The sequence below is a fragment of the Cibotium barometz genome, chromosome 5 (assembly GCF_041138505.1).
Source record: "Cibotium barometz isolate CiBa-2024 chromosome 5, ASM4113850v1, whole genome shotgun sequence".
Taxonomy (NCBI): domain Eukaryota; kingdom Viridiplantae; phylum Streptophyta; class Polypodiopsida; order Cyatheales; family Cibotiaceae; genus Cibotium; species Cibotium barometz.
In genome coordinates, this window is record NC_141050.1 from 6,847,132 (window position 1) to 6,863,327 (window position 16,196).

Here is a 16,196-nt window from a genome sequence, read left to right on the forward strand (position 1 = left end):
GGAAACATGCAGTGTTGGATGCTTTCAACAGGAAAATCACAATTGTACATAGGGACAAGACTCATGTTTTGGATGTGAAGCTGAAAGGAGAGTCTGTCCCAGTTATTTCTGCTTCTGCTATAACTTCACTAATGAAAAATCATCTTTCTGCGTACTTGGTTTTTGCAAAGCAAATGAATGAAGTTGAAACTGATTTGTCTACACTAGACGAAGGTAGAAAAGCTTTCTTGGATACGTTTAGAGACTGTTTTTCAGAGTCTTTACCAGGAGAGTTACCCCCTGAGAGGCCAGAGGATCATGCAATAGACCTTATTCCAGGGTCTAGTCCGCCCAATAGGCCACCGTACAGGGTTAGCGCAGCCCAGTAGAAAGAGATTATGACACAGGTTAATGAGCTGTTAGAGAAGGGACTAATTCAGCTCAGTAGTTCCCCGTTTTGTTCACCTGTGTTACTAGTACAAAAGAAAGACGGTTCATGGCGAATGTGTATTGACTACAGAGCCTTGAACAAGAACACGATCAAGAATAGATTTCCAATTCCGCGCATAGATGATATTCTTGACCGTTTGCAAGGAGCAGAAATGTTTAGCAGGATAGATTTGAAGAGTGGGTACCATCAGATTAGAATCAGACCCGAGGATGTGCACAAGACCGCATTTCGCACTACATTTGGTCTCTATGAGTTCTTAGTCATGCCCTTTGGATTGACAAATGCTCCTGCCACATTTAACAGAATGATGGATAGAATTTTCCGTCCTTACAGAAGCTTTGTGGGCACATTCTTTGATGACATGATAGTCTATTCAAAGAGTGAAGAGGAGCACAGAGACCATCTGACAGCAGTCTTTAATGAGCTGAAACACAACAGATTGCTCATTAATGACAAGAAGAGTGAATTCTTTCTGGAAGAAATTCACTTCCTTGGGCACATTGTATCAAAGGATGGTGTCACAATGGATCCTGCTAAGATTGAAGCAATCGTTTCATGGCCAGATTTACAGACTGTGCATGATGTTCGCAGTTTTCTTGGCTTATGCTCTTACTACCGCAGATTTGTAAGGCATTTTGCAGAAATTGCTTCACCATTACATGCGCTTGAAAAGAAGGCCATTAAATGGCAATGGACAGATAAAGAGAAATCGGCATTTAGATGCCTGAAACAGAAAATGACTACAGATCCTGTGTTGACATTGCCAGATCTGTCTAAGTCATTTGTTGTGCAGTGTGATGCATGTGGAAACAGCATTGGTGCTGTCTTGATACAGAATGGCCGAGTCGTGGCATATGAGAGTAGAATACTCTCTGACACTGAGAAGAACTATCAGATTTATGAGAAAGAGCTGCTAGCTGTGATCCATGCACTTACCAGTTGGAAACACTATTTACTTGGTGTTGATTTTGTTGTGCAAACGGATCATCAGACGCTCAGATACTTTCTCACACAGGCAAAGTTGTCAGAGAAACACATGCGCTGGGCAAATTTTCTGTCAATGTTCCATTTTCAGATAGTGCATGTGGAAGGCAAGAAGAATGTGGTTGCAGATGCATTGTCTCGCAAACCACAAGTATCAGCTGTTTCTATTTCTTATCACCAAGAATTGGATGATATGAAAGAACAGTATGCCAGTGATGAAGATTTTTCCAGAATCTATGAGCAGCTAATGAATAATCAACATCATGATCACTATGTTCTGAAAGACGGCTTTCTCATGATGCATGGAAAGCTATGTGTGACTAAGCAGTTAAGGCCGAAAGTAATGCTAGAAAGTCATGCTCCACCGTATGCTGGACATCGAGGCATTGATGCTACAGTGAAAGCCGTTGAGACTTTCTTTTATTGGCCAGCTTTGAGACGTGATCTTGATGCTTATGTCAAATCTTGCCTAGTATGCCAGAAGGTCAAGTTTGACAGACAGAAGGCACCTGGGTTATTGCAACCACTGCCTATTCTAGAGAGACCATGGGAAAGTATTGCCATGGACTTCATTTTTGATCTTCCAAGGACAACGAGACAGGGAATGATGGAATCTGGACTATAATATGTAGATTCAGTAAGCAGGCACACTTCATTCCTGTTAGAAAGAAGAAAAAACCCGAGCACATGGTCAAGATTTTCATGCAGAATATCTTTAAGTACCACGGTATGCCACAGTCTATAGTCAGTGATAGAGACCCAAGGATGACAAGCTTGTTTTGGAAAGCATTGTTTGAGAATATGGGCACGACCTTGAAATTCTCATCTTCTTTTCATCCTCAAACTGATGGGCAGTCTGAAGAGGCTAACTCTACTGTCTTGGATCTGCTGAAATGTTATGTGTCAGAACATAAGGCAGCTTGGGAGCATTATTTGCCATTAGTAGAGTATGCTTACAACAATACAGTGCATTCCTCTACTGGCAAGGCGCCTTTTGAAATTGTTGAAGGTGGCAAGAAAGTACCTCCCATTCTGCAGACAAAGGATAAGATATTTGAAGCAGATCGGTATGTTGAGGGATGGCAAGAAGCCTATAAGAAGGTCAAATATGCCTTGGAAAAGTCACAAGCTAAGCAAAAAAGAGCTGCTGACATGCATCGTCGAGAGCTCTTGTTTAAAGAGAATGACTGGGTCTTATTGCGCTTTGAAAAGGCACGACTGAGAAAAAGAAAGGGCAAGGAACGTCTGTTTCCTAAGCTCAGTATGCGATATTATGGTCCTTCCCAAGTCTCAGAGAAGATAAGTGATGTGACATACAGGCTGAAATTGCCAGAAATCTGGAAGATACATAATGCATTTCATGTGAGCCTTTTGAGACCTTTTATTGGCAATGTGCCAGAAGATATGGTGCCAGAGGAACAGCCTGAAGTGGAGGAATTGGATGAAATTCTGGTTCCTGAGCAGATTCTGGCCCATAAAGACAGAAAAGTGAAAGAACAAGTTGCAAGAAGATACTTGGTGAAATTCAGAAATTATTCACCAATGGATGCTAAATGGATGGATGAGGTTGAACTGGCTGATTCACCTCAGTTGATGCAACTTTACAAGGAAGCCTTCCTGTTAGAACCTGCAATGATTTAATATGCTTTTTGAAGCTGAATTCTAAATGACCTGTACATTTGTATTATATGTTTGGCAATGTACAGTTTTGACATTTGTTGTCGATGACTTAATCAATGAATGAACTTTCAGTGCTTTGAAGTTGTATCTGTTACGCTTCAAATGAATGATTTACATGTTGTGACACTAATAGTACAAGATATATGCTATCGCCTTGTGTTGCATCCGGAAACATGTATTTGAAAGGCTTGAACCTACGATGGCACAAATGGTAGTGGGGAATTCCTATCATCGCCCCGTGTCATCCGTTGGCAGGAGATACATGTGATGACACTAATCACCTGGGGAATCTGGTGATCGTCCTGTGTCATCCGTTTGCATGTGGACTTGCAATCGAGGTCGCTTGCTTCTTTCAAGAGGGGGGTATGTCACCAGGAGGTGAAACTTTTTGCAGTTGTTTTCCTTATTTACATTTCTTTATAAATATATATTTTTCTTTTCTTTCTCTTTGGTTGCTGTTGTTTTCCCCCGGGATCTCTTGGAAGGGCTTGGGCCATTGCAATGTCAGAATGGGTCAGCCAGTGGAACTTTGGACCAGTGGTTGGCTAAGCCTGAGAACTACACTGAAAGATGAATGACAGTGTCCAGGACATGGCCACTGAATGAGGGCATAGGCCGGTTTACACTAGTAAGTGGCCGCAACCGAAATGTGAATGTATCTTGAATTCTAAGCAAATTCTGAAGTGACCATAGTGGTCAAAGATGGTCACGAGACCAGAAGGAATGCAGATGACACCATCCCTAAAATCTAGGGAACTGCTATTTTTGGCAGTGTCGGAATTGAAAAGTGTTCGCGTCAGTTTGTGCGGAATGTCAAGGGGACCAAAAGCTGACAAAGGACTGTTGTGAGAATGTGAACCAGTCAGGAGATTTTTAGCCTGGAAGATTGCATGTGGAAAAGGCTTAAAAATGTGCCAAGTGTCAAATTTATGTGCATTTTCCACATTGAGAAGAGGGAAGCGTGGGAATTTGGGCTAAATGAGGCTCATTTGCAGCTAATATGGTGGATTGTTGCAGGAAAACCAGCTATTGTGGTGCACTCCCTTGCCCTACAACACATGAATTGAGGGTTGAGCTTGCTCCCCACAGTCTCTCTCTCTCTTTCTCTCTTGCAGACTATGGAAATGCTCTCATCAGATAAAATCAGGTACAGCTGTGTGAATTTCATGCTTCTATGCAAAGGCTAGTTGCATCCTTGAACAGGAACCGGTGTAGTTAGTTCCTACACCAAAGCAGGGACGGAAGAGGGTAATAACCTCTTCTATACAATGCTGTTTCAGCACTTTTTAGGTGCTGTTTTTGGGCTGTTATGTTGCCCGGTTGATGCCAAAATGCAGTAGGACTTTGCTTTAGTCCTCCAGGACAGTACAAGGGTTAATTTGGGCTGAAAACAGAGCTGAAAACAGGTCTGTGCAGAAAATTACAGCAAGCTGAATTGTGATGTTTTGGACTCCATTGGGTAGCCTGATGCCTATGGAAGTGAGCCTGTCAGTTGGGACTCATTCTGAGATGTTATGGAACAATTTTAGTGCAGTTACGCTGGCAAATTTCTCCCAGAATTTGTAAAACTCAGCTGATATAAGTAGAGTGCTTTGTTGCACTCGTGCTTTGTATTTTTCCAACTTTTTAACAATAAAGAAATACCGCAAGGGGCGCCGGACTTCGGGGCCAATGTGTTGTTGAGCGAGGGAGCGAGGATTCTGTGATTGTGTGTCTGAGTAAGTCCAAGTTATTTGTGAATGAACTACCGCTTTATGTGTCCATAGACCAGTTTTAATTCACCCTAGCAGCATGCATTTGCCCTCCCAAGTCCTGCAAATTGGTAAGATCCATTGGAAAAAACTTCATGTATAATAAATGGTCCTTCCCATTTGACTTTAAATTTAGTCTAAAATGTAACATCTAAAACATTATTATAATATCTAAGGACCAACATTCCCTTCTTCAAGTCTTTGCTTCCTAGCTTATCATTAAAAGCTTCAATCCTCTTCTGGCAGATCATTTCATACCATTGAATAGCCTCCTCTCTGTCTAAACAGTAACGAATATAAATTGGTTAACCTCTTCTTCTCTTGCTCTTCTTGGGTCATGTTATGTTGTTATATTTAGCTTCATTTTGCTGAGATCCTCCCACAAGTCATATTCTTCTTTACGGTTGTTGCTCCCCCTTACTTCCTAACTTGGCATAATTTGGCTTCTGTTCATCTTTTCTTCTTCCTTATTGGCTTCTTTTTTTCTTTCCTGACCTTCCTCTTTCAATTCTTTTGACCAGACTTGCTTCAGATTCTTTTTTGATTCCTTTTGTTGCAAGATGATTTTTGTGCTCTGGGTTATTGTAAGATGATTTTTGTGCTCTGGGTTGTTGTAAGATCCAATTGGCACTCTTGCACCCTTTTTTGAGTCATCTTCACACTACCTAGTGGCTTTTTGCCTACTGCAGTGTCTTATCTCTTACTGATAAGGCTTGTACTATCTAAATTACTGTCAGCCTGATCATTTAGGAGCGAGATTTCCTACATCATCCGTACCACTCCTTGTGCACTGTGCACAAGCTTAGTTATTTATTCTTGGACCCTGTGCTACCCTACCCACTATTATGGCTTCTGCTTTTCTTCCAAATCAACATGCTTGCCTATCACTGTCTTAATAGGTCCTTGTGACCTTGTCACTACCATTACTATTGGTGACTTTTCTTTATGCTTCCCTATCCATTCATCCACTTTCACCATGTTCGCTGCTTCATCAGCTCTTGTTGGGTTTCCTTCCCTTTGTGGTATTACTTCTTGCAATTCTTGCTGATGACGTTGTCACACCAAATAGATAGTTTGCCTATGCCTAGGAACATTGGAGTGATAGCCTATCAGCCCAAATCCTCTTTGTCTGAATCTCCTCGTCTTTCATAAGGTCGATTATTTTGAGGCCCAGTGGTGATTTGATTGTCTTGCTGACTCTGTTGTCTTTCTACCACCCTCAGGTTCCTCTTTTGAGTGTTGTAAAAAGCATGTATTAGTGGTCTGGTTATTCTTATTGCAAATGGCACACTGTTTTTGTGGTTTTCATATGACGTTCTTCTTTTGTGTGACTCGGGTTATTGCACTTGGTGCCCCAGATGTTTGATCTCAGTCTGGATCCTGCATGTCCTCCAGCTAGCTTCGCTAGGGCAACCTTCAATTCTTCCTGAACACCCACTGCCTTCTTCCTGCCTCTGTCCCTTTCAATCACTATCATTTACCCTCTCAAGGGGCTTGTGCCTTCCTCGTAGAGCATCAGAACCACGCGAGGCACTTGATGGGCCCCTCGAATTAGGCACTTCCAAAGGGTTACCTTGGCTGTCCATTGTGTTAAGTGTGCTAGAAGTGGGGTGTCCAATACACAGGTTCATTTCCCCACTAAGAAGAGGGAAACAACCGTGCTCTGATACCAATGAAACCGATCCCGTCAAATGGGAATAGACTCCGTTGGACACCCACACGCGTAATAACACAACTTAATATCACAATTTGAAATGGACAACTTAATAACAACTGCAAATTGAAATGAAATAGATGGACACCAGCACTGGAACCGGAACGGGCCGACCCCCCCCTCAATATATGATATATTATTGGGAGTATTTAACAAATACAATGCTCCATGGGTTCAATGAACCAGATGATGTCCATGTACAAATGAATACGGTACCAAACAAGAGGCTCGAAGTAGATGTTCGAAGGAGAGTGACCACTTGAGTGGTCCAGTCTCTACGGTCATGTGCCTTCACTAGACTCCGCCGAGAGCGCCCCACTGGTGTTCCAGGACCACGCACAAACAGGCGCTCCCGTACTAACGCCTGGCTCTCCCGATCTCCGCACCTTTGGACCGTGGTTCTCCAAAAGCTTGGACTACCCGGCACCGAACGGGTGTTAGCCGTAGATAGAATCCTTTATCAGATTTACAACAAAGTTCTTTACTTAAATCTGAATTCACTTACTTGTAGCTCGCAGATGGAAGTCAAATACCCGAGGTGTTTGTGTGCAGCTACTTGAGAGGGACACCAGGGCAGCTTGTCGAGAAGGAGGAGCTGCCTGTGTTGAAGGTGTAGCCACCTAGGAGGTGCAAAGCCACCTGTAACCGCCTATGGAGGGAAGGTGTAACCGCTTGCAGAGAAGCACAGCCAACTGCTGAGCAGGACACAGCCGCCTGTATGGCAGGAGGAGCAGCCGCCGATGGAAAAGAGGTACAGCCGCCTGTAGAGAGTATGCGCAGCTATCTGCTTGTGGAGATGGCGCAGCCTGCTGGACAGAGGGAGCAGCCGTCAGCAGAGGAGGTGGAGATGGCGCAGCTTGCTGGACAGAGGGAGCAGCGCTGACTGCAGCCGCCTGCAGGGCAGAAGGAGCAGCCTGTCGAGGAGAGGTGACGCCTGGCTGCAGGAGCACAGCCGCCAATCTGAAGAGGAGAAAGTGGCGCAGCCTAAAGAGGCGTGGAGGAGCAGCCGCCTGCTGTGATGCTGAAACCACCTGGCTGCAGGCTGTAGAGGAAGAGGCGTGGAGGAGCAGCCTGAGGAGATGGAGGCGCACGATCATGTGTGTGTGAGCAGAAGGGTGGTCCCTTTTTTTGTAGATGTTGGAGGGGAGTTAATCAATCACAGCGGGCCGGCTCCCCACGTTTGCATGGGGGCGGGCAACTTCATGGTGTGGTGTGGGTAGGTGGCCATGCACCCACCCCCACACACTTAAGGGGTTAAGTGTGGGGTTTCCCTCCCCACCTTGGCCCACAAGTGGGTGCCCATAATGGGTGCCCACTTTTAAATGAATGTGCACTTACAACCTTATAACATTAAAGGTTAGGAATAAAACTATTAAACCAACAAGTGCAATACACTTACCACCTGTTCACACGCATCAAAACTCGTCAGAAGACAGAGCAAACTTCACGACTCACTAGCAGGCGTCCCCGCTCAGTAAGTGACACGTCAAGCAAGCAAACACAAGAATACAAGTCATGCGAAAACAGTTTCAAACATGCAAAACATGAATGCATGTGCAAATAGTATCATGGACATATCTCCCGTTCATGGAACATGTACAAAATATCTGTCGGGCACAAAAATGGCACGACATAAAACATAAATCCTGGTCTTCCTATGGAGTGACAGTCCCATAGGAACAGTTCCAGGCACGAGCCTCCCTATGGAGTGACAGTCCCATAGGCAAGACACGGCACAAATACTGGCCCTTCCATGGCGTGACAATCCCATGGATAGGACACAGTCCAGGTCATACACGGGTGGCACCAGTCTGGCTCCCGTCCATACGACACCATCCTGCTAACACACGGGTGGCACCAGTCTGGCTCCCGTCCATGTTAAGCAAAAATACTGGCCTCTTCACATGAGACACCGGCCTGGCCTCAAGTGAACGAGACACAAAACTGGAGATGGACCAAATGGTCGGCCAATTGGTGACACTGTACATGGGCTGTTCTGAATTTTCAGCAAATACCACATCTCTACTTACAAAAATCGTTCATGTAGTTGGATTATAAAGACGGTAACCTTTGCTCTCATTGCTATAGCCCACAAAAATGCATTTCATTGCTTTGTCATCTAGCTTTGTTCGGAGTTGTTATGGCACATGTGCATATGCCAAACACCCAAATGTACGCATATAGTCCACTGTTGGCTTTCGGCTATACCAAGCCTCAAATGGTATTATGGTTTTCAAAGCTTTTGTTGGACACCTATTCAACACATGAGTTGCACACATTATAGCTTCCATCCAAAATTTGTGAGGCAACTTTTGTGCTTTCACCATGCATCTTGCCATCTCCATGAGAGATCTATTTTTCCTTTCAGCTACACCATTCAGCTGCAGTGTATAAGGCACGGTACATTGGTGTTTGATACCCTTTTGAAGCATATAATCCTTGAATGCATTTGACATGTATTCTCCACCTCTATCTGAGCGGAGTGTTTGGACTTTACATCCACACATATTTTCAGCCATTGATACAAAGTGTCGAAAGCATGTAAACACATCTGCTTTCGCTTTCAAGGGGTGAGCCCAAGCAAACCTGGAGTAGTCATCAATGAATGTGACGAAGTAAAGATGCCCCCCTATGGATGGTGTCCGCATTGGACCACATACATCACTATGTATGAGCTGTAATTTACTTTCAGCTCTAACAGCTCCATCTTTGGGGAATGGTTTTCGTTGCATCTTTCCCAAAATACACCCCACATACATGTCTTGGTGGAGACTCAAGAGGCGGCATATTATCAACCATATGATGCTTCTACAAAAGCATCAAACTCCGAAAATTTACATGCCCAAAACGAGCATGCCATAGCTCTACCTCATGCATAGCAGGAGTGTGGGCAGCCACTGTATTTGCATCATAAGTACGCTTGTCATAGCTGTCCAGCTTATACAAGCCTTTGTATCCTGTTCCAGAAGCGACTATTTCATAACCCTTTGATGGGTCTTTTACCAAACACTTCCCATCTTCAAATTCAACCTTTAAACCTCGGTCGTTTATGGCTGAGACGGAGAGCAGATTTTTCTTTATCCCTGGAACATACAATACATTTTTCATACAAATATTGGCACCATTGGCTGCAATAAGTATGACATTGCCAATTCCCTTTACTGGATATGTGGTATGATCTGCACATGATACAGTGCGGCCATTTGAAGCATAAACCAAGTGTTGAAATACATCTTTGCATGAAGTGATGTGGCTCAAAGCACCACTATCAAAATACCATGATGCATTTTGTCTGTCAGATGCAATGCAAGACATATCAGTGTCTGAAGCACTTGGTGTGCCACTAGTGCATGTGACCAAAAAAGTGTACTCTTCTTGGATTACATTAGCTGATTGCTGTGCTTTGTCATCAGAAGAGTCTGCTACTGCATTGCCTGCTTCTTTCCTTTTCTCTTTTGCAATCCGCTTCCTACATTCACTGATGTAGTGTCCAGGCTTATGGCAGTAGTGACATTTGCCCTTCTTTTTGGGCTTGTTTGCATCCCCTTTGTCAGACTTTTCACCACCAAAAGAGGGCTGTCCATGACTAGCCTTGCTAGATTGTTGTCCCCCATGCTTAAAGCTCTTTGCTTTACCCTTATTCTTGGCTGTAAATGCCTTGTCTCCACCACGGTTGCTCGATAAGTTTGCTCTTGTTTGCTCTTCCTGCAAAGAGTAAACCCACTAGCTCTTCAAAAGTGACGGGATCACCACCTTCTCTCATTGAGAGGTTGAGAGAGGTGTGAAAGCCCAAGTAGGAAGGTGGTAAAGAATGAAGAGTGTTGGTGACCATCTGTTTGTCTGGGATAACCTCATCAATGTTGAGCAATTGTTCCTGCAAATCTTTCACTTTGGTGAGATGATCTGCCATGGAGTCACCCTCATCCATAGAAAGAAAATCCAATTGCCTCTTCAAGTAGGCAACTCTTGCCTCGTTGCGTACCTGATACATTGCTTCCAATGTGTCCCATGCAAGCTTCGATGTCTTGCAAGAGCGAATGTGCATAATAGTAGTCCTTTTCACTGAAAGGGCTATCAATGACATGGCCTGTGCATCTCTAGAGTCCCATCTCTTCTACTCTTGTGTGGGAGCAAGTTCTACATCAGGAGCTCTTTGAGCACCTCCCCTTTGAGGCGTGGCTGGCTGTATGGTAAGTGGGCGTGTATCATCACCACACACGATGCCCCAAAGCCCTTTGGCTACCAGCAAATTACGGATCATGAAACTCCAGAGGGAGTAGTTAGATCCATCCAACTTGTCCTCCTGGGTAAGCACATCAAATACATCTGTAGCATTATGTGCCATGTCAACAAAATATACCTGCAAGCAAACCAAGCACCAATGTGCACTGCCAGGCAACCAAATGTCCTGTGCAAATGTATGCCTACAAACCAAAGCAAGTGTAAACCAGCACCAAATTGTCCAATTACACACAATGTGTATACATACGCGACAAATCACAGCTGTAATGCCCAATTACATGCTCCAATCTAAAAATCCCCAATTTTTATGCACTCCAATCGCTTCAATGTGTATTTAATTGGCCAATTTTCACAAAAGCCCCAATTTTTTGCAACTGAAAGAGGCTCAATTTACTGATTTTGACCTCAATGTTGAAAACCTCCAAATTCCAAACCAAACAAAGTGAATGGCACCACCTGCAATTTTTCTGGCAGAGGGCAACTTCTGGCAAATCCCCAGAATTTTGTTTGAATCTGACCTCCCCTGAAATGGCTGCAAAATTTGTATTTGTATTTGAATAAAAATGTGTACAAAGAATACCTTTGGGCGAGGGCAGCACGTGTAAAGCAGGTGTTAGGCAGGGAGCACACAGGCTCATATGTTGACGGGCCAGTAGCAAGGCGCAGGCGTGCAGAGGGTGAAGATGGCCGTTGGAGGAAGCCGCCGGAGCTGGAGAGTCGACGAGGAGGAGCACATGGGGTCCACGGACGCGGCGGCGGCGCACAGAGCAGGCGGAGGTGGCGTGCAGAGCAGACGGGCCAGCCGGATGTGGCGGAGACCTGCCCACTATCGCAGCCGGCCGGGCTAGGCGGCGGTCGGTCTCTACGCAGTACACGCGCCGACCGGGCTGGGCGGCGGCGGGTCTCTGCGCAGTAAGCGTGCCGGCTGGGCTGGGCGGCGGCGATGACATGGGCGCTGGCGAAGCCGACGGGGCTGAGCGGCGGCGGCGGTCTGGGCGGCGAAAACCAGTGAACGGCCAGCAAGTCAAAATTCGACGGAATTTTGCCGAGTTTGCTTTGCAGATTCTCCACGGGAAGAATTCCAGGGCCAGCTCCCAGCTCTGATACCAATTGTTGGTGTTGGACTCACACACTCACACACATAAACCTGCACATTAGGGTTAGGTGCAAGATAGAGAAGCTCACACACAAAAATGAGAGAGAGAGAGAGAGAGAGAGAGAGAGCCAAAAGTGTGGTATCCACAAAATGCAAGTCAACCCTTGCATGTGTGCCACATCCATATAATATAGAAGTACAAAATATTATATGTAGAGTGTCCTTTCACACTTGATATCCAAGGGGAAAAACCACATGGGAAAAAGTGCCCTTGGATAAGCCCTGTTCACACATAGCACTACCATAAGTGAGCATATGCCTACAATTATTTGTCCTTATGTCAAGGGCATTCCATGCCTCTTTCTAACCAAGCTAGTTTATTCACACAAGCTCCAAATGACGAGCTGTCTGGCCCGTGGGGTTGCTAACAAAGAAACATGCACCTAAGAAGCTCCAAATGATGAGCCGTCTGGCCCGTGGGGTTGCTAACAAAGAAACATGCACCTAAGAAGCCATCACTACTTATTCCCTTGTCCGGAAGCATACGGAAGTCCACGCATGTGCACTAGCTAATGTAGCAAGGTGAGTTACAAGCTTCTTGACCTTATTAGCAACCACCAACTAGGCAAAAAAAAAAAACTGTACACCGCCCTCACACCCCCTGCTGATGTGGCCTGATACCAATCAGTGACATTTAAAAACTTCAAGAAAATATACTTTTTCAAGGCAGTACTTTTGCATTTGAACCTGAGTTGAGACACTAACCTCATCATGCAGCTTTCTGGCATCAGAGAGTGCCATAGCAGCAACTTCAGCTTGAGATTGCAAGATCTTCCTCTGCTCCATCAGAGGGTCCATGAGCTGAGTGACTCGCTGTTCTCGATTCTCAGGAGCCAACTTTCTCATCCAATGCTGGGCACGAGCTAGAATACTTTCATGAACTCCAAGTGAGCTAGCTATGTCTAGAGCATTTGATTGCCCTGCAACACCCCATAGCACTTTGTATTTGGGACGTAAAGTTTCAATATCAAACTCCACTGATGCGGCCTCGAACCGTCTATCTCTGATACTGCTCAGCTTAGAGAAATGAGTGGTCACCACAGTCAGACAAACATGTTCGGCCATGTGCTGCAGTACTGCTGTGGCTAAGGCAGCACCCTCAGAAGGATCTGTACCACTTCCTATCTCATCAAAGAGCACTAACGACCGGTCACCTCCAGCTTCCATTATCCTACAGACTCGTTGAATGTGTCCACTGAAGGTGGACAAACTTTGCTCCAAAGACTGGCACATGAAGTAGAAACAAAACGTACCCTCTCGCTTCAACTTTACAAAGACCCTTACATCATTAAAGCACCAGTAATGTCCAAAAAAATATTCATAAAACAGTTTACCTGACTATCCCCAATATCTGCTAGAATTTTGTCAAACCAAGGAAGAAGTGGCTTCCCTTTGGCTGGAAGAAAAAGTCCGGCTTTAGCCATCAATGTAGCCACTCCAAGTGTCTTCATTGATGCTGTCTTTCCACCTGTATTTGGTCCACTTATAACAATAACACTTACACCAGACTTGACCTTAAAGTCTACCGGAACTGGAAGACTTATGTCAGCAGGTTTCTGACTGTCCACAAGAGCTGGCCCTAGTAGTAATGGATGGCAAAGGCCCTCGATGTAAACAGAAAAGGCACCAATAGCTTCACTAGAGCCTGTGGCATGATTCTTTCCATTTTTAGGCAGAAACCTCTTGGAATCAAAAGCAGGTTTCACTGAGTGGAGCCATTTTGCATGGTCAGCTTTTGCACATGCAAGATCCAAGAAGGTGACCTTTTGCAGCAAAATCCAAATGTCTTCTGCAACGTCAGCTACTTTCTGGGTTAGACTTCCTAAGATGGAAAATTCTTCTTCTTTCTCTTTGGAAGCAAGCTGAACCTCCTTGTTGTTCAACTCCAGGGCAGCTTTTGGTTCCATGAACACAGTTGCCCCTGAGTTGCTCAAATCAAGGACTACGCCACCAGGTAAAAGATGCCTATGTGATGCCCGGACAGCCACGCATTGCCGAGCCCTTCGAGTGGTTACAATAATGGAATCCATCCCTCCTGCAGCAACAACCATTTCTCCTATCTCCAGTAATAAGGCTTCCAGTCTTTTCATATTTTTGCGCCGAGAGGCTCGAGTAGCCGCGAGGACCGGACTTGCCGTATCAAGGATTGACAGCGATGCACTATCAACGGACTCTTTAAGTTCCTGCACAAGAGAAGTACAGAAGTTTGCACCTTCCATGATCGACATGAGAGGAGAGAAAGCATGATGCCCCCTATGAAAACCCTCTTCTGTGGTGGACATAAGGGGAGAAAAGGAATGGCTTCCATCATCATCTGTTTGATGTCTGTCAGTAGAAGCTGCAGGCCTAATAGTGGCATACTTTCTCGGAACAGAACATCGCAACTGCTCATAGACACGCCTACTCGAAGTCATCATCTTTTCTATTACACAAAGCTCACTGACATTGCATACAATGCCAGAACTTGCAGATCTTAGGATCTCACTTACATCTACGATACCAGAGAAGTCAAGAGGTGATGGTATCAGACATGCAGAAGCTGTCTGCTCCAAGAGCTCCTCGCTTTCTTCCTGGTTTTTCCCAAAGGGGATGCTACCCCCTCTGCAGACTTCTCTTCCAATAGCGGTAGAAGCAAACCTTGAAACCTGCTCACAGACAGAGGACCACTCCAGAAGCTTTAGGGATTCTCTTTCAATACTGTCCAAGTCCTCTTCCTCCTCTTCTTCTTCTTCTTCTTTTTCACTGTCAACTCCTTTATCTAGGTAAACGATTTCTTTATGTTCAACAATTGCATGTGAAGCACCTTTCTTCTCAACCAGAGATTCTGAGACACCATAACTTCTCCCTGTAATCTTTGCTGGCTTCAATGCACTGGTCCCTTCTCTGTGTGTGATATTGATGCTTGACTGTTTCATAGCTTTTGCAGCCACTGAATGAAGCAGAGCAAAAGCTAGAGGAGATGCTCGCTTGCCATAGCCTTTGTGCAGCAGCTTCTCTTTGGAACTGTTTGAGGCTTGGAACCATTGAGGTAGGATGAGATAATCCATCCTGATAGCTTGTAAAAGTGACTCACTTCATTCTTAAACGCAGCTATCTAGCGCGAAATCCAAACACCTCCGATCAATTAAGCGCGTGAGATTAACGTTCCAGAGTTGCACATTAGGCTGCTAAGGTGACTGCTGTTTGATAACCATTTTGGTGCCCGCCCAAGCAAAAGAAAAAGACCAAGTGCAAATTATGTCTTCAAATAAACTATGATCGTGTGTAGCAACATGGATGGCACATAAAAGAGCATAGTTTTAGAGAAAAAAGTGATGAATCAAAATGGTGCTACTCAAACGTATTAATTAATTTTTTTAGGTGGTGCATATTCACTCAAACCTTAGACTTTAGAAGGTTACAAACCTTTTAAAGTCTATGGTGACAAAATTTACATTTTCTATTGCCAAAGTTCTAATTAATACATACCCTATACCTTAAGGTGCCCTATACATTTTCTATTGCCAAAGTTCTAATTAATACATACCCTATACCTTAAGGTGTCCCTCTCTCCCTACCTCTCTCCTTGAAGTGAAAAAGAATGAGGAAAATCGTGAGCCCAAAAAAAGAAAGATTATGGAGGACATCATGAGCCCACAAAAAGAAACATTATGGAGGACATCAACCTTTAAAAATAGAAAGTAATGGAGGCTAACATTGATGGAAAGAAAGCAAAAATAGAAAGCATGTGGACCCAACACCATTTCCATTTTTGACCTTACAAAAAACCATAATAAACATAACAAAATTTTTGAACCCAAGGTTTGTACACACCAACTAATTAATTAATCACAAAAAAACATTTTGGGTGCATATTGGCACACAAAAGAGGTAGTTTTATAGGAAAAATAGAATGAATCAAATGGTTATACTAAAACTAACTCAATATATAACACATAATCCCTGCAATACCGGTGGCACCAAATGTGCATACACTAATAACACTAGCTCATTAGTATTTAATATGGAATCACCCATGATACCAACCCACCAGCATGGTGCAATGATAATTCAAGTGTCCCCAATCTACCATAGAAGGATCTATGGTAACATCTCTCTTGCTTGAGTGTGCAATTATCCTTAATTGCGTGTTTGCTTATATGAGCAAATGAGATTAGGACAATGTGAAAATATCACTCAGGCATACTTATCATCTTTTCTATAGGATGGTTCTTAATGTTCAAAAGATATTGGTGTATA

General features: G+C 44.2%; 1 protein-coding gene across 1 annotated transcript in view; it reads right to left on the reverse strand.

Moving 5' to 3' along the window:
• LOC147637997 (DNA mismatch repair protein MutS, type 2) overlaps positions 1 to 15,224 on the reverse strand; it is a 76,042-nt gene extending 60,818 nt beyond the window's left edge. The window contains 2 exon segments of the mRNA XM_086797341.1: positions 12,663 to 13,181; positions 13,292 to 15,224. Coding sequence (XP_086653467.1) covers positions 12,663 to 13,181; positions 13,292 to 15,004 — 2,232 coding nt within the window. The 5' untranslated portion in view covers positions 15,005 to 15,224.
• Between the last annotated feature and the right edge of the window lie 972 nt (positions 15,225 to 16,196).